We start from the raw sequence: 26,059 nt of genomic DNA on the forward strand, positions 1-26,059 counted from the left end.
TATCAGGATAATAAAGGTTAAAACATTGAAGGTATCTAAACTTAGCAAGCGGTGCGTGTCTGGCAATCAAAATATTTACTGGTAACAGCTAGAGCTGAAATGATTAGTCAATGAATCGACTAGCCGATCGCCAGACCTTTGCATGTTCCAGCTTGGTTGGTTTTATATCAGTGTAAATTGAATATTGAGGTTTTGGACTGTTAGTAGGACAAAAAAGGACATTTAAAGACATCACCTTGGGCTTTAGGAAACCGACATTGCTGTCTTTTTTTAGACAATACACCTAATTGACTGATCCCCCCCAAAAAACCTGCATACTAATTATTGTACTAATTATTGTTAGCATGGTTTTAGGATCAATAACCACCGTGGTACTGAGTCTCAGCAGAATGATGTGGTTGAAGTACAAGGTTAATAAAATCTCTCATTTGTACAGACATCCCTTCAGAATTTGAAATCAGGCTCATTTTCTGTTAGCTGCATCAATAATGCCTAATTTCTTCTAATTATCTCACAGCAGATTTTCCAGATCAAGTTCACTCGTGGATATGTGGAAGTTCAATAGAAGTCAGCGAGGTTTTAAAAACACCCTGCTAGCAGATACAGAAACAGATGAAAACAGGACCATTTGTGGTTAAAGTTTAAATTAACAACCTCTGTGCGTCTTTTGTCAGAGCTGCGGCAGCGATCGGTGGCCCCGAAGCAGAAGCAGCTGGTGCAGCCCTTCGGGTTGGTTGGGTCCAAGTGGAACGTGCCAGCTCTGCACAGATCGCATCGGGAACCCTGGACGTTCTCCTACAGGTGGAAGACACACATCGGGTTAGAACATACAGTAGGGCGCAGGATTCAGGAGGACATGCATGTGTGTGTGCGCTACCCAACCTTGCAGAGACACTGTCCCGTGAAGGAGTCACACACTTCCTCCTCAGTTCCCGCCTCGTTGCAGTCACATGGCCTGCAGTTGGGAAAACCATAGAAACCGGGAGCACAGCGGTCACACTGACGGCCGGCGATGTTGTTCTTACATCTGCAAAAAATAATATACAACTGTTACAAAAGCTACAAACTTTTACCTTTATGTGCTAAAATAATAATAATAATAATTTTAATCTTGCAGGAGGTTTATTGCTCCTCATTCTCCATCACAAACAACTGATTAATTATAATGCATATTTTGGCTTGTTAAAGAGATACACTGGCAGCTGACTGCAGGGTAAATGCAACTGTGTGTTAATGCCAAGTGCTGGGATCTTAGGTGTTGAGAGAAAAACTCTCAGCTTTACATCCTTGTCTTGTCTGGACAAAGCTGACACATTCCTCTGTGTTTGTGTCTGTATGTTTGTAAGGGGGGAATGATTGTAATTTAAGATATCTTGATGAATGCGTGAATGCTTACAGCAATGGGAAAAAAAAAAAAATGGAAGACAGACTTTTCTAGAAAGACAAACAAAAGGATAGCAGCAAAGACAGACAGAAAATGACATGTGAAGTTTTCAGCTGTAGCAATCTGCTTACAGTGAGTGAGAAAAGCACTCTCAATATATTAAATTGTTTGGAAGATATGCGTGTCACGAACCCCCGGTCGTGACCCTGACCTTCCTGTTGGGATGTGTGTGTGTGATTGTAGTTTTTGAGTTCTTTTCCCCTTTGGGCGTTCATGGTGTGCTTGGTGTGTTTTTGGTTTTTGACTGTCTCTCTGTGTTCTGCTTCCTCCCTCATGCTCTGGGGCTGCTGGTGGGCGTGGTTGCCTGAGCTCCAGTTTACGCACCTGAGACTCATCCAGTTAATCAGCACACCAGTGCCTCAGCCTACAATCAACTTAAAAGACCAGCCCAACCTTCCAGTCCCCGCCGGATCGTTGTACCTCACAGTACGAACGCGCCAGCCTGTTTCCCATCCTGAACTATCAGCATCTTGTCTGAACCCTTGCATTAGTATTAATTTGTTTTTCTGTCTTGGCCACAGAATACCTGCCCATGCCTGACTCGGATTCCTTCCTGTACCACGGAAACCCCTGAGCTCTGGAACCAGGACCACATGCCCCTTGGAACAACCACCCATCCCCAAGTCACACCTGTCTCTCCCTTGAGTTCGATAAATCCCCTCACTGCTCATACTCTGGTCTGCGTCTGAGTTTCTGGCCCCCCGTCCTGACAATATGAGTCATGTGTCAACCTGTCAAATTTAAAGCCTTTGGAGGGAGGCAGGCTAAGTGTTTCCTCCTGTATCCAATCTTTATGCTAAGCTAAGCGTCTGCTAGCTCTAGCTCCATATTTACCGTACAGACAAGCATGAAACTGGTATTGATCTTCTCATTTATGTCGGAGCAAGAAAGTGAATTAAAGTATTAAGTAGTAAGGCTACTTTTTATACATTTAAATTTCCAAGTGTTAATTTGACAAAGTTTCCAGCATATGGCTTCCAATTTGATCATTGACCAATGAAAGCAAGTAAGTACTGTGTTTATCCAATCGGGTGTAAAAAGAGTTCAGGTTGAAGTCTGAAGAAGAGAGCTGTTACAATAGCTGAACACTGATCCTTGTCAGAACCACGAGGGATAATGTTGTGTGATAAGTGATGAATGTCAACAGCCTTTGCAATAACCACTGTAGTTATTTATAAAAGACTGGCAGCCACCAAAAAGCCAGAAACTTCAGGATGAGTAAAGTGCATAAAATGAGGCCACATCGTGATCTAAAGATTAAGGGAGGAATAACCGAGGCAGACAGATAAGGAAGAGGACAGACAGCTGTAGTGTTGTTGGAGGAACAGGGCTGACTGAAAAGAGACTAAAACATGCAGTTTCCACAGAACACAGACAATAGTTGGCAAGCACAGCTAGCCAAACACAGAGGCAATCAACCCAGCGAGAGATTCAGAGCCAAGATCCTGTCAGGAGACAAAACATGCGAGAAATAACTGCCTTTTTAGGTATTTCCTAACAGAGGCCTGACGTTTAAGAGTTGAACTTGCTGAAACAAAATGTGTTTTGGAGGAGCAGTACATGATTTTTAGCTTCTGAATAAAATAAGAACTATTAAGCTGAGAGGACCGTCTCGGAGACCTTTCTTGTCTTACCTGCACTGTCCGCTGAGCGTATCGCAGCTCACGTCGGGGGAGACGATGCCGGGACGAGAGCAGTTGCAGATCTCACATCCGACCACTGGGTGGCAGCCGAAGGTCTGGGGCTCACACTGGGTGCACTCTGGGCGCAGAGTCCTCGGAGGGCAGATACAGTCGCCGGTCACGGGTTCACATAACCTTGAACCACAGTTACAGGCTGGAGGAAAGGGGAGAGGGAATACAGTAAGTTATAGAAATACAATTCTCTGTTGCTTCAGAGACAGACAGGAGGGAGGAAAAGGAGCGACAGGAACAATTCCACTTAAAAAAAAAAAGTCTTTTATATTGAGTTACTGCAGTCACAACACATTAGTCTGTTTTATCATTTTATACTGTTTTGACAAAAAATGCTGAAAACTAATAATGAAAAAATGATTGATCAGGGTTTAAAGTACATTTCTATCTGAATATAATAGTAACTGATGTCCAAAGACACAGAGTACAAAATAAAACACTAACTATTCTCTATTTTTGCCATTTATTGAAATGTAATGCATTATGTGAGTCATTTTTAAGATTTTGACCACAGTGCTATCATGACTGTCCTACTTTTGTAAACTGGCCAGTTTCCTGCTGATGTTATGATGGTTTGGGCACTTACTGCCCGACTGTGGCAGCAGCTTTGGGAGACTAATGTTTACTGTTTGTTTTTAATTTTGTGGAAAGATTCTGTATTTATTTATAATCAGCCTGACTAGAGCTAATTATCTGCTGTTCAGTCAGCCAATCACACACTCACGTCTGCAGTTGGGGAATCCCCAGAAGCCGGTGGCGCACATGGAGCAGTCCCGGCCAATCACGTTTGGCCTACAGAGGCACTGACCGCCGAATGGCTTGCAGGTGTCTGTCTCGGCTCCGACCTCGTGGCAGGCGCAGGGCATCGCCCCGTTGTTGAAGAACGCCGACAGAGACACCGCCGAGCTGAGGCAGAACGGAGAGGCGGTGGAAGGACTGGAGGGACAAAAGAGAGGAAGTGTTATTCATTCACATACTGCAGAAGTACACTGAATTTCACTATTTTTGACAATAAGTCAAGAGTGATACTTTACTACTGTTGACTAATCACTGGCTATGGAAAGCATGACTACTACAAAATCTTTTTCTCCACACTACCCATCAGAGAATTAATGTGCAATCAGTTTAAACACTTTTTTGGTGTAATATAATGTAATGTGATATAAAAACATTCTTGTATATTCAGTTCTACTGTAAACCTCCTCTCCTGCTAAGATACTGACTTGATGTAGAAGCTGTTTTGGCCACAACTGCTGATGAAGTCATAGGATTTATCCAGACGTTCCTCATTCAGGTAGCTGGAGCTGTAGGTCGCCTCAGGCACAACCAGCACATAATCCTGTGGATACACAGCACACGAGATACAACCAAAGAGGATGAAGAGAGGAAGAGAGGGAGGAGACAGGTTCTTTATTTCTTGCATTTAGACTTTGGAGAAAAGATAAAAGCTTCAACTTTAAAAGACCTTTCTGCTTATATCTCAGATTATAAACACAAACTGTTATTATGTAGCAAAGCTATAATAAAGATTATTATACAGTATATATAGTAGATACTTTCATACGGCGGGAATTATGTGTGTGTGTGTCAAGGTCATCAGTAACAAACAATGTCAACAGAAAACATGCATCATGCCACAGTGGCAACAAATGGCGGGAGCTGAAACATGTGTCCACTTTAAATAGTATTGTAAAGGTTTCTTTCCACATTACTTGAAAATATGGAAATGGTCATTGAAAAACACGCAAGATGGTGTGCTTTTATAGTTTAAACAATGAAAAGATGAGAAGAGGAAGAGGTGTAATAAGTAATCAGAAATTCTGAAACCACACGGAAGACAACCTGAAGATATTTGTGTTTGACACAAAGAACTCCAGAGAGAAACTCAAATGTAAGGAGATGACAGAGGAGGATCATTTTGGATGAAGAAAGGAGAAAAATAAAAGCAGGGCAGTTAAACTTACCAGCCACAGTGTCTTGTCAGAAGGTATCTGCACTGTGAGGAAGACCTCGTAGTCCGTCACATCCAGAATGATCTGATTCTCAGAGACCAGGACGTTACGGCAGCCATAAGCGTGGGGACAGAAAGAGGCGTTGGCGTGACCTGAGGCACAGGAAAATAAAGATCAGTTATTTTTATTCAAATGTATTTACTGATAATGTTGAGATAAGAGCAGTCCCGTCACACAGGACTGCACTGCCTGCAGCTTTTTTTAATCTCCAGCACTCAGTTTTTACTCTTACCATGCCAGATTCGTCCACCATTAATGTAAACCTGCACAGGATAGGTGGGGTGGAGAGGCTGGTGATAGTGGAGGATGAAGACATAACGTCCCAGGGCATGAACACGGGTGGAGTACACCGCTGCATTCTGGGTAAGGGGTTGATGAAGGAAATGAGACAATGAGACAAAGAAATGTGGTGATGGTGAATTTTTTATTTTCAACATCAGTCAAGCACTCACGCAGGTTATTTTTTATGCTCTGAATCATGCTTGAGAAAAAACTTTTTTGCACCTGATGGTTTTGGTTATGTCATCCAATAAAGTTTGAGTATATTAAAAAATAAATTGGTTCCTTAAACCTGTAACTGAAGCTCAGCATGGACTTGTCTTATTCCTCTTGTGGTGTCCATACCGGATAAGAACACCTCAGGAAATGTGTGTTGAAAATGTTGTGTATGAGTCCAGATGTAGCTGTTCCACACCTGCTGGCTATTAGACATCTGTTTTCTTTTACCAATGAACCTTTACATGTTGGGGTCAATAGTACTTTTAGAAGAGGACAGAGAGTTGTTGCAGCTTGTCCAGGGGAACCTAATTTTAACAACTTAATATATTTTATATTTTGCTGGATAGTTCAAACTATATGGGAATATATATAGGAATCATACTCTATTAAATTATTCATTTTTCCTGTAATAGCCTAAACTATAGAGCAGTAAAGTAGAAGAATAAAGTAGCATAAAATATACATGATAATAGTTCCTCAAATATATTTAAAATAGTTATTTATCAATGACTAAATGGACTAAACAAAAGCAGTAAAATCTAATTAATCTAATCCATTCAAAAAAATATAATGCCATGTCCTGCATGTTAATATCTGCAGGCCTGCTAGGTCCATCAGCATTCGTACCTGCAGTGAATCCAGCCTGACGTGGTCGCTGTTATCTGCTCCGTGGGGAGGCCTGTCTCCTCCCGTCCAGGGCAGCTCGTCTCTCTGCTGGAAGGGCAGAGGAGGAGCTGCTGCAGGGGAGGCCAGGATGGGCTCCTGCATGGAGGAGCTCTGGCCATCCTTCAGGACCAGCGAGTCTGACGGGGTCTGGAAACGCGAGGGGACACAGGAGGAACTACAGAGAGAGAGGAAGAAGGTAGATGGTTTGGAAGTTTTTTTTTTTTTTTTTTTAATTATAAAGGATTTTTTACGGTATGCACAGTTATTACTTTACCTGTCAGGTGAGAACTGTCCATGAGTGCTGATGCAGTGGACTTTAGGTTCAACATACTCCATGGTAAAGTGATCTTTAGGCACCAGGTACAATTTGTGCTAAAGACAATAAAGAAAGCGCATTGCATCATTGTTTGTTTAGATAGCTGATAAATCATTTAGGTAATTTATCAAAAATATAATGATTTTGTGGCATGTACACAACATGGGCTCCCTTTCCAAACACTAACATTTTGAAAATCTCTTTTATACCTTAAGTCATCTAAGGACATAGAATCCTTCCATGTTTATAACATATTTTAAGCTCATAATATCACCACGGCACTCTGGGTGAAACATGTGACGTAGGTGCTGTTCTCACCAGGAAGAAGCTTGCACGGTCGGAGATAAGCTGGATCTCGGCGTCAGCGGGGAGGGAGAAGACAGCCACCCTGTTCTGTTCATCGATGGCCACGACTCGACACAGGAAGCTACGCAAACACACACACAGAGGCACAGTGATTAAGAGCTGTTGACGTACTTAATAAAGCACAGACGGTAACAGTAAACTGTGAACCAGCTGAGTCCACACATTACAGTAAAATACACAAACTTTTCACTGCAGCCAGACCAGAACACAATATCCTCTTTTACACCCTCATTCATGCAGACGATAGCAGATTGGTTTCATCTTCCTGTTAACTGTATCCTGTAATATCGTATCGTATTCCACCCCTGTCTAATGTAAAAATGACGACTGAAACTGTGAAACACCAATGTCTCTGAACAGTTGTGGAGCTCCTGCTTGAGCTTTTAAATGTGCAAGAAAAGGTATTTTATTAATGATAAATGCTGTTTGATTGTCCATTGGGTGCAGTTCTTGAATCTATCACGAAATAAAAACTACTAGTCAAAAAAGGATTTCTGCATATTTGGATTCCTCTTAAGTTCCAAATGTTTTTTTTAGTTAACTCATCTGATTTCACACGATATGATCCGTAAACATACATAACCTGCAATCTACCATTATTACTAGCAGCAGTGATATTGGTCATTGTGTTTTTTCCCCACAGAGCAGAGATGATGGCCTGAATTTATTCATTTAAAAAAAAAATAGGAGTGCAAACGTGACAACTTCAGACTATGACAAACATCCTTTTGTTCTGTCCTGTCCTGCATTCATTCAAGAGACCTGTAAAAAATCTAAGATTAGTGTTATTTTTAGAAACATTATGTGAAAAGTAACTAAGTAAGTTAAAAGCACAGAATCTCAGGACAGATCTTCTTTGTACCTGTATCTGCAGTACAGCAGGGTGACGTGGTGCCGGTGTGTTCGCGCTCCCGGCATGTTAACTGCAACAGACAGAGTTTGTGGCAATTCTTCCTCGCTAGAATATTCTACGACCAGAACGTAATCACCTGGAGACGGCAGACGCCCTCGCAGCTCGATGCTTATCTGCAGCAGAAATGGAAAACTGATTTATAAAAACATCTGTTCCTGCTGCAGTTTTGGAGCTGAGCATAAGGCTGTGTGTCCAAAGTTCGAGAGGGTAAAACTCCTTTTGTCATTTTCAAGCTTTCTCCGAGCTTTTGTGTTTCTACCACTCAAAAACCAGTAAACACTGCAAAAACATTTTCGCTCTCCATTCCCCTCTCTTACATCAGAGCCACTGCAGACGGCCATGTCGGGGTGGCGTGGGGTGACCCTCTCAGTTGGGCAGGGGCGCGGCAGGTGATTGTCATTGACGCAGCTGGCATCGTTGCCGGAGATGGAAGGGAAGGAATCCAGAGACAGATACCTGTACAGCAGACAGCTAGACAAGCACAGAGAGCAACAGACAGGCTTCTTAAACATTGTTGTGTTTTTATTGTGTCCTAACAAGGACAGAAATTAACTTAATGTCCTCACAAGAATACAATGGTAAGATTGTAAGGGTAGGGATATTTTCCAGCTCTTCCCATCTCTGAGGAGGTTTGATTTTGGATTAAAACATGACCTAGAATTATAATTAGGTTGATCTGAATTAGATTTCTGCTAAAGGAATATTTCAACATTTTTGGAAATATGCTTTTTATTTGGAAATATGCTTTTTTTTTTTTTACTCTGCTGAGAAAATCAATGCCACTCTCACATCTGGGAAGATAAGCAGCCAGCAGTTGCTTCAATTTGCTTGGCCAAATAGTCACAAAACTAAGACCTAAGCCTCCATAAAACCACCACTTCTTTTACTCTTGTTTTTAGCTTTGGACGGAGACAAGCAAGCTGTTTCCCCCGGTTAACAGTGTTTGTGCTAACGTAAGTTAACCACCTGCTGGCTGCAGCCTCACAGTAACTTTACAGAAGTGAAAGTATCGTAGTATAAAGTTTAAAACCTGTTTTTACATGAGAGTTGAGAAAGTCCTGCATTCATCGCACATTAGAGCAGTAGCTAGACATAGAAACACATGTGGAACTGTCCTTGACTTGATTGGAAATTTTTTCCATTAATTGATTACTTGATTTAAGTGAAAAATATTTGCGTATATGTACTTCTGACTGGCGTCAGGCACAGAGCTGTAGGTGCAGGGCTCAGTAACTCTGATCTGCAGGATGGCAGCTTCATAGTAGGCACTGGGCAGCAGGACCAGGTAATCCTGAAGCGAAACAGAGCATGAATACGGTGTTACTGGGTATATAAACAAAAAGTACAAGCAATTTAAATGTCTTTTTCTTCTAAACTTGTGCTGACATGTTTATAGGAGGTTTGGTTAGTGTCTGCCTCTTGTGTCTAAGTCTACTTTATTTCCTGTCTGTCTTTATTCACAAAAGTCGGACATAGAATCCTTCCATGTTTACAATATATCTCGAGCTCATCATGTGACCATGGCACTCTGGGTGAATCATGTGATGTGGATGCTGTCTTTTTTGGATAAAAACATCAGCTACAAATGTATAAAAGTAAATGAAATTAATAATGTGTTTCACCTGTGGTTAACCAGCTTGTGTTTGTGTATATATAGTCCGTGTGCTTCCCTGGTCCTTTGGAGTCTGTCTTCGTATCATGCCAAGTGTTCCTGACTGTTTTGTGTGTTTTCTAGCCATGTTTGGATTTATTTTTGGATCACTCAGACCTTGGATTATTGCCTGTCCCAGTGTTGGATACTGCTTCCCTCGTATTGGTTTTAAGTTGTTCACTTGAGAAACAGAACCTGCTCAGCAAGGTGTTCTGTGCCTGGGTCCAAATCCCTAATTCCCTGTGTCTGAGCTTGTCTAAAATGTGACTAAAACATAATTATGAGAGCTCTCCCTTTGCTTTCTGGGCTAATGCTGGCAGTGTGTGCGTGCGTGTCTCACCAGCAGGATTCCCTCAGCCTCTATAACCACAGTCCAGGTTCCCGGATTCAGGACAAACGGCTCCACAAAGTTGTTCTGGGGAACGTTGACAAAAGTCGGCTCCACGCTGGGAGCAAAGACAATCTGTTTGGACTGCTCTGAACCTAGAAAACACACACACACACCCCAGAAATGTATAGTATTAGATATTAAAACTGAAAACCAATCAAAAGGGTTAATTAAATGAGTAGTGTAGATGCATTTGAGGAACAGAAATTGGAAAATTGGAAAACATAACTTCAACATTTAAAGAATTATCATCATACATTAAAATCTAATTAAAATATAATGCAATAATAAATGCAATTTTAGTGTAAGCAGGATTTACTTACAAAAAAACACAGACATACAGTCACACATTCATCTCTTCTACTGCTGCTTTCTGTAACACACACTGACACACTCTCTTGTGATTGGTGGAAACCTACCTCTGCGGTTGTTCTGATAGGCTGTTATTTTACCGTTGGAGGTGGTTCCCTCAGAGTTTACATATCTGAGTATGAAGCGAGTCAGATAGACGTCTGCCTCGTTCACATAAACCTGAAGCTTCACTGCAGTCTACAGGGACAGGGTCCAAGTAGCGGGGGAGTAGGAAGGGGAGAAGAGGAGGTGTGAAGGGTAGAGGGTATTAACTCTTAGTTATAAATCTCTGAACTCTGCCCTTAACTGTGGCCCTGAATGTGAGAGAAGATGTAGCAGAGGCAGCCACCAACAGCGCTTTAAAACCACCAACCACCACACACATCCCACCACCATCTGTTTCATCTGACAGATAAGATACCAGACAAGAAAACAGACACATTCCTCTTCCAATACTTCCTTTTCCAATGCTGGAATGATTGACAGGAGGCCAGAAAGAGGAAGAGCCCAGCACTTACAGTTACCACAGTAGTAGTTCCAGTCCTCCTCTATGACCGACACCCTGCCCAGAACATCTGAACCCCCCCGGTTCGCATAGCGTAGCACCACACGGAAGAGGTCTGGAGAGCTCACCGACACCGACACCAACACTTTGGACTGCCAAAGGACCAGCAAGCAAGGAAAAGGGAGGAAGGATTGGATCACAACACAAGGTGCAACAACAGGGTGCAGGAAAATGAGAAGAGAAATGGTGGAGGGAGGGGGAAACGGAAAATACCAAGCAAAACCTTAATTCCTTCACCACAAAAAGCACACCAGCACACCAAGATACACTTTTACGCCCAAATATAACCCACCATTTTTCTCTTTGGATTTCCACTTTTTAGCACATTTATATGAGCATAAGTAATTAACCTAAGAGCCACTTAATGCTTTTGGAGCTTCTTAATATCGTTAAACAGAATCAACTAAATGACAAGCTTGCTATTTTAGTATCATATCAAGATTAGAAATAGAATTTTAACATAAGTTCTGTAAACTACTCTATCCACAGAGAAGTAAGTAAATGTTTAGTTATATAAAATGTTAAAACTCCCATGTCCTTTGGAGGATATATGTGCTGAGAAGTAATTCTACCAAAGAGAAATATCCCTTTAAATGTTTACACAACATTAAGCCATGGTGCAAGAGGCCACAGTCACAAAAATATGTATTTCATTATTCACACAAGATATATAAGAAAATACATTTTCTATATTTTTACTATAGTTTATGTATCAGGAAAGAAATCTGTGACATGGCAAGAAATTGGAAAATATGTATTTGATATCTGTATATTCTCATAATGAATCGTTAACATTAGTCAACAACAACAGCAAAGCACTACTTTCTTTCAAGCCAAATGCAGTTTCTTAAAATGCTGTAACTTTATCTTTAATCCATCAGCGCAAGATATTGACACATCCAACCTAACTATGTGGACCAAAGGTCAGAGGTGAGGGGTAAAAAGTAACGTTCCTACCTGGATGGGGGACATCTGAGCGTAGCCTCTCCAGCTGAAGTCTGGGAACTCTAGAGGGTTGTACCCGAATCGTACCGGTCGGCCATCCAGTAGTGTTCCCTCCTCAATCTCAAACTGAAGATGATGGAGGTCAGGGAAGTAATGATCTGGACGAGGTCTGCAGACAAAAGCGAACATAGAGACAAACAGTCTGAATGAAATTTTAAAAAAGTGATGGGCTGGGGAAACAGTGGTCTTACTTTAAAATTTCTTCATTTATGTGCTAATAACTTTATCTAAATTTTATTTGTATTGTGATGTCTTGTTAAATTCCTATTGTATTTTACTTTGCGTGAAATTAATTACCCATTACCAGAAAGTAGAAGGAGACAAAAAGCGATTGCAAAAAACCCCATCCAAAACAAAAACCTTCCTTTATAAACATTTAGGGATGGAAGGATAGTCAAGCAGCAGCATCTTTTTTCAGGTCTCTTTAGCTGCTGTTGCACTCACAGATTGCACTTCGGTCCCTCAACATTGGGCCTGCAGCGACAACGGCCATTCCTCTCTCCACAAGACTGACCTGCTGAACCTCCAATGTCACACTGGCAACCTATACACACAAATGCAAACACTAGATCAACAAATACAAGAAGCCAGCATCACACATCTCAAACATTTGTTTTTAAGGGGAAGCCAGCAATGACTTTAAAGTGTTATTCAACACTTTCTAACATTGTCATGATGAATTCTCACCCTGGCAGCCGAAGTAGTCGTGCTCCTGCAGATTGTAGTAGCCATCTTTACAGGTAGAGCAGGTTCCGCTGCAAGTGTTGGGCTTACAGTGACACTGACCAGTTTCCTGCCAGAAACAAGAAAGAGATTATTATATATCGGTATAATAACAGGGAGCATAGAGACAGATCTTACAGGGCTTTTATTAAGACAAGGCCCGTTATTGATCATCATATTGTTTATTTAATAACGTACAAAAACGGAGACAACATTATCAAAAATTCAACACCGAAATTCAATGCAAACAACATGTGTAACCATTATACCTTCTAAAACTTCATATACTAATGCATCTAATACTGTTTTTCACACACAGAAAAGGACGCAACTTAAAAAATGGACCCTATGTGCAATTAAATGCATAATACCAAATATTAACTTCTTCACAACAGTATTAATACTCAGGAAATAAAAAACATTTTTATAGACTGGAAGTTTATTCCAGAGGAGGAAAAGCAGTTTAACTCACCTGTGCACATTCAGCAACACTGCTGACAGTCCCCGCAATGTTACACTCACAGTCTGCAGGAGAAAGCAGACCCACAGGCTTCAGTTCATTTATGAACTCCATTTACCGCATTCAAACTAGTGAAACACATGTGTAATGTGTGATTGTGTGTGTGTGTGTGTTTGTAGTATGTCTTACTGGAGCATCCATCAGGAGTGTCAGGGGAGAGGTTCCAGTACAGAGGTTTACATTTGTCACAAGCAGGGCCCTCGACATGATGACGGCACTCACACTGGCCCTAAGAAGATGATTAACAGGAAAATAAACCGAAAAGTCTGTTCCTACCTTCCTGTTAGAGTACGTACTCATAAAGACCCCCAGTCTAATTCACAACATATAAACAGAAATGTGTCAACCGGGACCAAAAGTGTAAAACAAAGCAATTACAAACATTACCTGAACAACACACGAAAACTTACCACTGGTGGCTGCACCTCATACTGAACAGAGCCGGCAGGGTGGCAGGTACCAGCTTTAAATGACAAAGAAAGGAACACATATTTTACAGTGGGATAAAATGAGTTAATACTCGTGTTTAGGCTCGCTGGAAGTGTATTGTAAGTTGTAATAGTTTGTAATGCTTGTGTGTGTGCGTGCGTTTGCGTGTATGTGTTTAGCTGAAGGTCACATTCACTGCAGCTGTCACACCTCACTTTCATTATTTTAGGCACACAGAGAATTTGCGCTGTGTTTACCCTGTGTGCGTTATTACCTTGGCAGTTGGGGAAGCCGTAGGAGCCGTGTGCACAGCTGTCACACCTCAGTCCCACCACGTTGGGCAGACAGACACACTGTCCGGTCACCTGGTCACAGCTGGTGTAGCGGGAGCCCTCTCCAGAACAATGGCAGGCTGGAACACACACATTATCAACCTCTAGTTATTAACCTGTCTCATCTATTGATTAATATCTATTGATTCATTCAGCTGCCTGCCACTAAGTATCATGTACAAGCTTCAAAAGAAGTTAAGCTGATTCTATTATTTTGTCCACATGTGTAGACCAAAAGGTAAACCGGTGAAATAACTTCCTGAGAGAGATTAGAGCATCAGAAACATGTATATTTTGATTGAAAAAGAAACCAGGCGGGAGTTTTAAGGCGCCTTTAAAGATCAGTGACTTACGTGTGCAGCTTGGGTAACCATAGTAACCAGGAGCGCACTGATCACATGACGCTCCGCTGTAATTAGGCTGGCAGTGGCAGTGACCTGACGCAGTGCAGCTGGCGCCCAATGAGGTGCGAGGATCACAGGTGCACACTGAGAAAAAAAAAGTGACACATCTTGTTACAGGAAAAATAAGAGAAAGTTATCAAAGGCAAGCAGTCGATCAATTGGTACTGATGGATAACACTGATGTCTCAACAATTGAACAAAAACGCCGCCACAATACATTGTTATGCTATTTGTGTATGCAATGTATCATTCTCACAAGAATCTTACATCTAATTCACAGTAGGCTAGTAAAAGTTTATTTAGAGCAGCCATCAGAGACATCCTCTGGCTGTTGGAATACATTTTCTGATTTAAGGGTACCAACAAATTCTACTGATTCAGGCTGCGTATTTAGTGTTTTATCAAATTTATCATAGAGAACACAAGAGCACATAAATAGACCTACATACTATAATTGATTCTGCTTCTCTTCAATATATTTTAAATTATTCAGCCAAGTTTAGGTATTAAATAAAATCATAGAATTGTCTACAGCCAGTTGTGGGAGAAGAATGCATAGTTGTTTTTTTCTCAACCCACTCCATGGTTTCAAACTAGCAACCCTCTAACCAACCCTGTCCCATTTTTTTTAGAGTAATCTAGTTTCCTTTTGTTATATAACTGTATTATTTAACTTTCTGTCCATTTCTGCCGCTGGATCTATTCTTCTTCACATAAAAAAAGGAAGAGCCTGAATAAAGCAACATAAAACTTAACAAAGCAATATAACACTTCATTAGAAGGTGCGTCAAGTTAAGTGTTTCCATGTGCGTCTCTATATGTGAGTCCATACATCCAACAGGATATCTCTCTTTTTATTTCAGCATGCAGGGATCAGAAGTAACACATGCATTTAATCACTTTCTTTTCTTTATGTGTATGTGTTTCTGTGTGTGTGTGTACCTTGACAGTTGGGGTAGGAGTGGAATCCAGATTTGCACTGTTCACATCGAGGACCCTGAAACTCTGGTTTACACAGACAACGACCCGACGCATCGCAGCCTTGAGGCAGAGAGCCGACTGCACTGCAACCACACACTGGAGAGAGAAAGACAGAAACACAGAGGGTGTCTTTATTTTGATGGAACCAGGATTTAGTTGTACACCAAACATATTCATCTAATTGTTTTTGACTGATGTTGGGCCACATCAAATTTTGCTATGAGTGCCTGGTGAATGAGAGATTATATATTTTATTGTATCTAACTGCAGACAAATTGCACAATCCACCTGGATCTTGGTGTATTAGTATAGGAACTAGGATTTGGACTAAGCGTGATCATTTCCTTAAGAAACAATTCTTGAAGCCTGGATAGCTCAGCTGGTAGAGCCTTGGATTTTGGAGTCCCGGGCTCAAGTCCCCTGTTAAGGCGATTAGTTTGTTGTGACTGCCGTGCTTGATACCGTCAACATTTGTGTCCGACTGTGATAAACTTGTTCAATCGTGACAGATTGTGCAATGACTGCCTGGTTAAGTACAGATTATATATTTCTTGAATACTAACTGGCAACTAAGTGCACTATCCAGCAAGTTATTGGTGTATTAGTATATAAATTGGGATTTGGATTTAGCAAGATAGGTTCCTCTAGAGAGACATCTTCTCGAAGCCTGGATAGCTCAGTTGGTAGAGCATCAGACTTTTAATCTGAGGGTCCAGGGTTCAAGTCCCTGTTCAGGCGACTAGTTTGTTGGGTCTGTAGTGCTCAAATGCTGTATTTGGACAGAATTTGACTCGGCTTCTCAACCCTGGTGTAGATGCTTCCTTGACACCTCTTTCAAACCATCCATCTTCTCTGTCTAAAATGTGCACCTGGTGGTCCTCAAACGAGTGTCCTCTGTCCTTCAGATGTAAGTAGACTGCAGAGTCTTGACCTGAGGAGTTGGCCCTTCTGTGTTGAGCCATGCGTTTGTGTAGTGGTTGTTTAGTCTCCCCAATATACAGGTCTGTGCATTCCTCACTGCATTGGACCGCATACACTAGATTGCTTTTCTTGTGTTTTGGTGGGCAGTCTTTGGGGTGGACCAGCATCTGTCTTAGTGTGTTCTTGGGTTTAAAAAACACAGGGATGTTATGTTTGTTGAAAATCCTCCTGAGTTTCTCTGATACTCCAGACACGTATGGAATCACAATGTTGTTGCGTTTGACCTTCTTTTCCTCCTCCCCTGTAGTTTTGTTCTTCTTGGATCTTGTGGCTGTTTTCACAAAGGTCCATTTAGGGTATCCACAGGCTGTAAGTGCCCCCTTCAGGTGGTTCTGTTCCTTCTCTCTGGCTTGGGCGCTTGTTGGTATGTTTTCCGCTCTGTGGTGCAGTGTTCTCATTTAATTGTCTGTGAAGATTCTCAGTCATCCAGGTCATAGTTATCCAATGAAGGTTAAAGTCAAGGGCAACTGGACTTGGTTGAAGATACTGGAAGACGTTTCGTCCCTCTTCTGCACTTAAGCAGTGTTATTCAAATCATAACGGTTAAGCTGCAAGTTTGCAGAAAGCCTTTTAAGGGTCTTTGTGCCAGACTGTGATAAACTTGTTGAGTCCTGTCAGATTGTGCTAGGACTGCTTGGTGAAGTAAGGATGATATATTTCTTGTATACTAACTGCCAACAAGGTGCACTATTCACCTAGTTCTAGTCCCTGTTCAGGCGACGAGTCTCTTGGCTCTGCAGTGCTCAATACAGTCAACATGCATGGATAAAAGAATACTGCATTTGGACAGAATTTGCAGACTCCCCGACAACATCCATGTTAAGTCCACAAGTTTAAAAGGCCCTCTTTTCCCTTGACATTAGGACACTTTAATTGCATGTTGCCACATATTTGTGTCTCTGCTGGCCAGATCACAAATCTGATTTCAATCCATTGTGGTTTTCACAGGCTTATTACAAATCTAGGGTTGAACCTCCTCCAGTTGAGAAGAAGATGGTAATGGATCTAAAGCTGATTGTTAACTGTTAAAAGTACCAGTCGAACAACAATTTCTGCACTTAAGCAGTGTTATTCAAATCATAACGGTTTAGCTGCAAGTTTGCAGAAAGCCTTTTAATATAAACTTGTTGAGTCCTGTCAGATTGTGCTAGGACTGCTTGGTGAAGTAAAGATGATATATTTCTTGTATACTAACTGCCAAAGAGTTGCACTATTCACCTAGTTCTTGGTGTATTGGAATGACAAAATGGTGCATTTGGACACAACTTGCAGACCTCCGCTTACTTGCACTCTCATTGCACATAAAAGGAGATTAGCATATTTGCATCTCTGCTGGCCAGATCACAAATCTGATTGCAATCTATTGTGGTTTTCCCAGGCTTATTGCAAATCAGGGTTGACCCTCCTCCAGTTACTTGGTGAAGTAAAGATGATATATTTCTTGTATACTAACTGCCAACAAGGTGCACTATTCACCTAGTACTTGGTGTATTAGTATATAAATTGGGATTTGGACTTAGCAAGATAGTTTCCTCTAGAGAGATATCTTCTCGAAGCCTGGATAGCTCAGTCGGTAGAGCATCAGACTTTTAATCTGAGGGTCCAGGGTTCAAGTCCCTGTTCAGGCGATGAGTCTCTTGGGTCTGCAGTGCTCGATACAGTCAATGTGCATGGATAAAATAATACTGCATTTGGACAGAATTTGCAGACTCCCCGACAACATCCATGTTAAGGCCCTCTTTTCCCTTGACATTAGGACACTTTAATTGCATGTTGCCACATATTTGTGTCTCTGCTGGCCAGATCACAAATCTGATTTCAATCCATTGTGGTTTTCCCAGTCTTATTGCAAATCTAGGGTTGACACTCCTGCAGTTGAGAAGAAGATGGTGATGGAACAAAAGCTGATTGTTAACTGTTAAAAGTACCAGTCGAACAACAATTTCTGCACTTAAGCAGTGTTATTCAAATCATAACGGTTTAGCTGCAAGTTTGCAGAAAGCCTTTTAAGGGTCTTTGTGTCAGACTGTGATAAACTTGTTGAGTCCTGTCAGATTGTGTTAGGACTGCTTGGTGAAGTAAAGATGATATATTTCTTGTATACTAACTGCCAAAGAGTTGCACTATTCACCTAGTTCTTGGTGTATTGGAATGACAAAATGGTGCATTTGGACACAACTTGCAGACCTCCGCTTACTTGCACTCTCATTGCACATAAAAGGAGATTAGCATATTTGCATCTCTGCTGGCCAGATCACAAATCTGATTGCAATCTATTGTGGTTTTCCCAGGCTTATTGCAAATCAGGGTTGACCCTCCTCCAGTTACTTGGTGAAGTAAAGATGATATATTTCTTGTATACTAACTGCCAACAAGGTGCACTATTCACCTAGTACTTGGTGTATTAGTATATAAATTGGGATTTGGATTTAGCACGATAGGTTCCTCTAGAGAGACATCTTCTCGAAGCCTGGATAGCTCAGTCGGTAGAGCATCAGACTTTTAATCTGAGGGTCCAGGGTTCAAGTCCCTGTTCAGGCGACTAGTTTGTTGGGTCTGCAGTGCTCAAATGCTGCATTTGGACAGAATTTCAGACTCCCCGACAACATCCATGTTAAGTCCACAAGTTTGAAAGGCCCTGTTTACCCTTGACATTAGGACACTTTAATTGTCTGTGAAGATTCTCAGTCATCCAGGTCATAGTTATCCAATGAAGGTTAAAGTCAAGGGCAACTGGACTTGGTTGAAGATACTGGAAGACGTTTCGTCCCTCATCCAAAGCTATTTAACCTCAGTGGGGTCGTTTGCCAGGATCTTCGATACCGCTGGTTTGTTAATGTTCCTGGCTGGCGTAACGACGTCGTTATGGTCGTTAGGACTACCCGAGGCCAAGACTGAACAACCATTGTTGGCATCTTCACCTGAGGCCAATAGGTTACGTTTGTTGAGTTTCCTGGGAAGTGATGAAAGGACAGCATTGTAAGTGGGGGATAAGTGGTGGCGTAGACCCCTCCTCTGTTCAGCGATGGCTTCTCAACCCGGGTGTAGATGCCTTCCTTCTCCAGTTGAGAAGAAGGTGGTAATGGATCTAAAGCTGATTGTTAACTGTTAAAAGTGCCAGATGTACAACAACTTCTGCACTTAAGCAGTGTTATTCAAATCATAACGGTTTAGCTGCAAGTTTGCAGAAAGCCTTTTAAGGGTAATAAGGGTGATAAACTTGTTGAGTCCTGTCAGATTGTGCTAGGACTTCTTGGTGAAGTAAAGATGATGTATTTCTTGTATACTAACTGCCAATAAGGTCGTTTTCCCAGGCTTATTGCAAATCGGGGTTGACCCTCCTCCACTTCACAAGAAGGTGGCATGTATTAGTATCTCAGTTGGGATTTTGACTTAGCTCAGTCGGTACTGCATCAGACTTTTAATCTGAGGGTCCAGGGTTCAAGTCCCTGTTCAGGCGACTAGCTTCTTGGGTCTGCAGTGTTTGATGTTGTTGATTAGCACAGAACTTCCAGACTTCCCAGGAATATCTTTCCATCCCTGTTTAGCTTTCTTTACATTATTAAGACAGATCGCATGCTAATAGTGTAAATGGGGTCCTTATATTCTGACTCCTGTTTTAATTTAGACTATTTTCGAATAATAAACAATGACTGAAGATAAATACTGTATGTTTTTATAATGCCATATTGACAGTATCATTGCCAATACATTTATCTAAAGGCTCACTATATACTAAGAAACCGAAGCACTTGGCTGATGACTCACGTTGGCACAGTGGGTAGTTGAAGTAGCCCGGTGCACATTGATCACACTCATAACCTTGGAAACCACTTCGACACACAGCGTGACCGGTCACAAAGTCACATGATCCATCCAGACAGCCGGGACCTGAGCACTGACAGGCTGGAGGAACAAACACACAAAAGTTAGAGAAATAACAGCCTGACACACAGACTGATAAATAACACTTCTTGAAGACAGAAAGACAAAAAGGGACAAGAAAAGTGAACAATATGTCCGAGTGAGTATTTTTCATTTCATTTATTGATGACTGTGTTTACCAGCTTCACAGACTGAACGGAAAGGTGTTAAACTATATACATTGATTTACACAGCATAGTGGAATGCTGTTTATTCAGGAGTGTGTGTGGGTGTGTGTGTGGGGGGGTAAGGCAGCTCCTGGGTGGTAAACTAACACAGGATAAATAAACAAACAAACGATAAATAAAGTGCCAGGAATTCCTGCCTCTGTTTGTGTTTTTGTATTTTTGTATGTGTGAGAATGTGAGTAGAACAAATCCATCAAACTCTGCTGATTTAAACAACACATTCCTCAATTAAAGCTCACTGATTTTGATTTGATGGCTTTGAGTGGCGACAAGATCATCATCTGAAGCTTCATACTTTATTAGGTCACGATTATGCAATGTAAAATCATTAAACCAAATATTGTTTAGTGTCTTTTGTTACTCGAGAAAGTGAGGAGGTGTAATTGTTGGACTCATGTAAAGGCATCATTTTCACCTGAGCTTTAACAGGTGCTTTTGATGTGATTTTTCAGTGTTTTCTCATGTTTTATAGACCAAAGGAATAATTACTGTGAAACTTTATTTATTACTAAAGTCTAGTCCCAATTAGACCCCTGACCCTTTCACTTGCCTAGTGTGGCAACACGTTTTGATAAATAAACGCAGGTCTCAATTAGATACCATCTGGTTTAAATAAGTTTTTTAGATGTAAAAAAAAAACTTGAAGCCAACCTGGGCACCTGCTTAAACTAGTTCTAAACTGTTAAAATTGTGCAAGTGTTTTAAAGATTTGTCAATACGGACATGCTACACCTCAGTTCAGTTAGATTCTCAACAATTTCAATCGTTTAGTTAATTTTACGTAAAAATTGAGCATTTAATTTCAGATTTCATTCAGATTTACCGGCATGTTAAAGGAATTAAAGGCCTGTCCCATATACAGTAGACACCTGTCACAAATATAGGCAGCATGAGTTCAGTGATTTAGAAAATAAAAGCCCATTTTAATTAATTGAAGTTTTATGGTGATAGAGAAAGAATGCAGTGATTAATCGATAATGAAAATAATCACTAGTTGCAGCCTTAATATACTCTTCTATTTGTCTATCCATGTAACTGTCTCTCACCCTGACAGTTGAGTCCATAGAAACCAGGAGCGCAGGTGTCGCAGTGGTCACCAGTGAAACCTGGTTTACAGATGCAGGTCCGAGTTCGGGGATCCGGCCTGCAGGAGTTATCAACAGTACCAGCTGCACTGCACTCACAGTCTGCAGAAAGAGAATATAAACAGGCTTATTGGCAGTAATGTTTCTTGTCAATAAAGTTATGTGACTTGGGAGATAATTACTTATATATATCACAAACATAACTCCCCTCAGTAAACCAAACACAAACAGGCTGATATGAGCAGAACCGCTGGTGGTTATGTAGACCAGACTAACATCTATCCAGAGTGTGAATTGTACAATGACAATCTAGTGGGTCAATTTGTTTCCCAGGTTATAAAGGAAACCCAGTACAGAGCAGCACACGCTTCAGTGAATAAAAGGTCTTCCAATGCTTATAATATCCTTTACTTGTTTAATGTAATGTCTGAAGTCTGTAGATGATAATAAATAACAGTTCATGGGTTCCCCATATCACAAAACACAGGATGCATTCTCATCACTAATACCTAACCCTTATAATTTCAAGTTTTAGGTTTCAACTACGTTCAATAAAGTAGTAGTCATACATTTGAAATAACACATTATTTAAAAATGTTTTAATTACTTTGCCCAAATTCCAGAGTAAAAAAAAATGCTATGCTAATAACGTGGGGCAGGCTGCACACACACTGCTGAAACACTTCTGAGACTCTTCCAGTGGCCGGGCTATGGACGGATCAAAACCGTGGCGCAGCCATAATGCGCCATAGCCGGAGTCAGTGTACTTTCGGTGTAAGTCTTACTGAAGGGGGCAGATCCCTTCAATCCCCCTTAATTCGAACCATGCTTGTATCCATGAGGTTGGACTGAATAGTGTTTTGGTCCAGCTTATCACATTCCACTGAAATTCCATTCACACCACAGTGATTTTCCCAACCCCCCCCCCCCAAACATCTGACTTTCACCATAAACATCAACAGCTGAGCAGGTGAGAGGAGATCATGGGAAAATGCAGAAACAGTATGAGTCACAACCAGTCATCAGTTTGTTTCGTCATTCTATTTTTTTTTTTTTTTTTTTACATTTCTTTCATTTGATCATATTTTATTAACTTTCCATTATATTATATCAACCTTTTAAACGCTGGGACTAACCTCTATGCACATTTCTGCAAAGTTTAGACTTTTCTTTGGACTGAACCCGATCCTTATGCTTAATTTAGCAACAATTTATTTAATATAAAAATGAAAGGACACTACAGCAAAAAGGAAAGGTAGAATTTAAAGTCTTACTTATGATCTCTCCCGCTGGTTTGGCTTCACCATTGTTGTTGTTGGGATAAGTTGGGATGGCTGATGAACAAAGAGGGAGAGAGAAGGAGATTAGAAAGCAGGGAAATAATAAAAAAAACAATCTTTTTTATCTAATCTTTAATTCAATTTATATTTTTACATAGGAGGTGGATTTGAATGCTTTGTCCCGTCTCTTTGGACACCTAGAACACCAAAGCTCAGACAGTTTTATGAGGCGTTTCTCTTGCTGTAACTCACGGTAACAATCAGGGAAGTTAATGAAGCCGCTGGCGCAGGAGTCACAGTTCTCTCCAGTGTAGTTTGGTTTGCAGTGACAGCGACCAGTCAGATCCTCACAGGTACCGTCTGTAAACTCTGACTGACAGTTGCAGCCTGCAGGGGGGCAGAAGGAGGAAGATATAAATAGAAAAAAGAAAGATATGACATAAAAGATGGATATATTATATTTGCATTTGCTCATTATTTGGCAGACAGCTGTCACTCACGAGAGCAGGTCAGTGGGGATTCGATGGGGTGGTCAGGTGACCTGTAGTAGGTGGGGACGCAGCGCTCACAGTTGACTCCAGTGGTATGATGCTGAAAGGGCGGAGTTTCCAGTTTTACAGTTAGCTCATCAGGACTGTAATCAGCAACAAAACTCAACAATGCATACTGATTACTTCAGGGAAGATCCGCGTACAAAAAAGATTACAGTTACAATACTTATATTGTATATTATGCAAATGTTCAAACTTTCACATAATTGTTCCGCAATCAGGACACATAGGCAACATAACAGGATGTAACATTTAATTATTAAATGAATCTAATTTTGCCACGCTTTTAAATATTCCATAAGTGGAACAGGTAATATAATAAATAGGAGAGTAGAATAAAACAGAGTTTTGATCACCTGACATGTGAGGCAGACTCCTCCTCCTCTGTAGTTTCCATGGATATCTAAGCTGCCTCTCTTCTGATCAACCTCAGGGTCGTAGTAACAGTCAAACGAGTGACGGTGACAGTTACACGCTGAAACACACAATTAACGGCAGGTAATGCACAGCAACAAGCACAAATAACTGCAGTGTTATTTTAGCAAGATAAAACAAAACACTAATAAACAACGGTCAAACTAAATCAGGGTAAGTTTGAAAATTGGGGATGAAAACTGAGCAAACTCTGTCTTCTGATGAAGACCGTGAGATTCAGCTGAAAAGCTCCAGAAAAAGCTAATAAGTAGTCCTTGAGTTATTATTAATTTTTTATTTGTCATATCAAACCGACTTTCAAAAATTTAAGTGGTGCAGTGTTAACACAAACTCTTCTTCCCCAGACCCCAAATATCTTGACAATGACACATTTTAACATTTTGTATATAGTTATAGCCTTATTAAAATGCAAAATAATTTATTCACATATTTTACGTACTTATGTTATTTGTCTGGCTGTTTTCATAAAGAATGAGAGATATAAATAAATTCTCTTAGTTGAAAAGCCTGTTCTTTGATTATTTTGTTTCATTATTATTGAATAAGTATGAGGAGCCAGTAAAAATTTTACGAAGGAAGAATAATAACCTTGCTGTCACAATATAATTGTATAATGGAAATCATAGACATCATTAACTAAAGAGTATCCAACCTCAGATCTGTTCACAAGCAGGTGACTCAACAAAAAAAACAAAACAAAAAACACATCAAGCACTCTGAAACAACACTTCACCTCAGGGAGAAAAACTGCTTTAAGTCCAGAGATATGAAGCAGGAGAAGAAGAGAAATTAGAATAAAGTTGAGGACAGGAGGAAAACACACCAAGCAGTTAGTTAGCACTTAATTACTAATAAATACAGTAGTAGATATCTGTTTCACTTAGAATATGGACAGAAAACCCCTCAGTATCACAGCCACACAAAATGTTATGTGACATACAGCATTAACCAACCTCAGACATTAATCTCAGCCTCACTTCAAGTCACTTCAAATATGTTTTGAAACCTGTTTCCTCTGACAGGTGTTCATTCACAGTGGGAGATTACATGCTCTGCTGAGGATCCTATTCAGCATGTTTCCAAACAAATCATAAAAGACAGGAATGAGAGAAGCTGCAATTAACATAATCACACAAGCTTAATCATTTCAAGACGGGACATTTGATGAAAGTCAGTCATCAGATTGTTTGTAGTTTGAAGCAGACAGGGGAAGGCTGGGGATATTTTATGAATCATAAAGGGGGTTATTTCATGTCTGATCAAAGACAGTGATCAAAGACTGGTGCAGTTGCTCTCGCACTCTGGCACAGTTTTTTTGTTTGTAACATGACATGACACCCATGTAAATTTGAAGAATTAAATGAATCACACATAGACAAACATCTTGATTATTTATCTTTAAACACAACGTCACCTTTTTATGACCTAATAAAATAAAATGTTTGTGTGTGTGCTTTGCATTACCATCTGGTTTCACTAGGGTTCAACGTATAATCTTTTCAACTTCAGTCTTGCTTTTTACAACCTCCCATACAGCTGACATTTCTTTGAAAACAGCTCTGAAGGCAGATGGTTATATGTACATTTGGCTGTATAAATACAGGATGTACCAGATAAACAATAGGCTACTATTGCCAAATTACACGTTTAGTTCCTGTGTAACTGATGATCTTGAGTTTGTCAATAAAGAGGAACGGAAACACAAGCTACTTCCTTTCGAGAGTTAGATGAAAAGATCGATACCACTCGACTGTTCAGAAATATTTAGTCGGTTAGCTTAGCTTAGATTAGCATAAAGACTGGAAACAAGCGGAAACAGCTAGCCTGACTCTGACGAAAACAACACAAAATCTACCCAGCAGCACCTCTAAAGCTCACTAAATCAATATTTTATTTGTTTAATTTACACAAAACAAATATCTTTAGTTTTCCTGGGAGATATGTGCAGGTCTATTTCTTGGGCGGGGGCGAATGACTTCCTGGAGTCATTACCATGACATAGCCAGAAAACCAGCGGAGACGACAAGAAAAGTACTTATGTTATGTATGCTTGTCAAACTGATTCCTTTGCCTTTGATTATATGAATAAAGAATAACGGAAGTCTAACGGCCTAAACTTGTCTATATCATTGTACAAATACCCCTACAGTAAAAAGATTACATACATCTCTTTATTTAAAATGTGATAAAGAAACAGAATTGCATGCTTACAATGCACACATCCATAAAACCCAGGTCAACCTTTACTCTTCATGCAGAGTCAGTGAAAAGCTGATAGAGCTTTTTGTTCTTATCTGACCCTCAGCGCCTGAGAGGTGCTGGCTGAATAAACCAGTGCTCCTTTATCCTGCAGCTCC

General features: G+C 40.6%; 1 protein-coding gene and 3 non-coding genes across 4 annotated transcripts in view; 3 read left to right on the plus strand and 1 right to left on the minus strand.

Annotated features, from left to right (window-relative positions):
• Positions 1–26,059, minus strand: part of lama5 (laminin, alpha 5) — a 128,350-nt gene that overhangs the window by 29,732 nt on the left and 72,559 nt on the right. Inside the window, exons 8-37 of the mRNA XM_038721782.1 lie at positions 23,624–23,742; positions 23,217–23,307; positions 22,969–23,103; positions 22,711–22,770; positions 21,398–21,538; positions 20,008–20,145; positions 15,220–15,354; positions 14,227–14,361; positions 13,816–13,953; positions 13,523–13,575; positions 13,242–13,341; positions 13,065–13,117; positions 12,557–12,662; positions 12,314–12,413; positions 11,822–11,978; positions 10,818–10,956; positions 9,901–10,043; positions 9,097–9,200; positions 8,227–8,380; positions 7,859–8,022; positions 6,949–7,057; positions 6,589–6,686; positions 6,276–6,489; positions 5,383–5,509; positions 5,103–5,242; positions 4,362–4,477; positions 3,863–4,074; positions 3,079–3,280; positions 883–1,027; positions 655–795 (exon numbers count right to left, since the gene is read on the minus strand). Coding sequence (XP_038577710.1) covers positions 655–795; positions 883–1,027; positions 3,079–3,280; positions 3,863–4,074; positions 4,362–4,477; positions 5,103–5,242; positions 5,383–5,509; positions 6,276–6,489; positions 6,589–6,686; positions 6,949–7,057; positions 7,859–8,022; positions 8,227–8,380; positions 9,097–9,200; positions 9,901–10,043; positions 10,818–10,956; positions 11,822–11,978; positions 12,314–12,413; positions 12,557–12,662; positions 13,065–13,117; positions 13,242–13,341; positions 13,523–13,575; positions 13,816–13,953; positions 14,227–14,361; positions 15,220–15,354; positions 20,008–20,145; positions 21,398–21,538; positions 22,711–22,770; positions 22,969–23,103; positions 23,217–23,307; positions 23,624–23,742 — 3,869 coding nt within the window. The remainder of the gene's footprint in view (positions 1–654; positions 796–882; positions 1,028–3,078; positions 3,281–3,862; positions 4,075–4,361; positions 4,478–5,102; positions 5,243–5,382; positions 5,510–6,275; positions 6,490–6,588; positions 6,687–6,948; positions 7,058–7,858; positions 8,023–8,226; positions 8,381–9,096; positions 9,201–9,900; positions 10,044–10,817; positions 10,957–11,821; positions 11,979–12,313; positions 12,414–12,556; positions 12,663–13,064; positions 13,118–13,241; positions 13,342–13,522; positions 13,576–13,815; positions 13,954–14,226; positions 14,362–15,219; positions 15,355–20,007; positions 20,146–21,397; positions 21,539–22,710; positions 22,771–22,968; positions 23,104–23,216; positions 23,308–23,623; positions 23,743–26,059) is intronic.
• Positions 15,924–15,996, plus strand: trnak-uuu. The gene has a single exon. It is a non-coding gene; the product is annotated as a tRNA-Lys (tRNA).
• On the plus strand, positions 17,795–17,867 carry trnak-uuu. Its single transcript has one exon. It is a non-coding gene; the product is annotated as a tRNA-Lys (tRNA).
• On the plus strand, positions 18,708–18,780 carry trnak-uuu. The gene has a single exon. It is a non-coding gene; the product is annotated as a tRNA-Lys (tRNA).

The sequence above is a fragment of the Micropterus salmoides genome, unplaced genomic scaffold (assembly GCF_014851395.1).
Source record: "Micropterus salmoides isolate LMB-PRFRI ecotype aquatic unplaced genomic scaffold, ASM1485139v1 Ms_hic_scaffold_16, whole genome shotgun sequence".
Taxonomy (NCBI): Eukaryota; Metazoa; Chordata; class Actinopteri; order Centrarchiformes; family Centrarchidae; genus Micropterus; species Micropterus salmoides.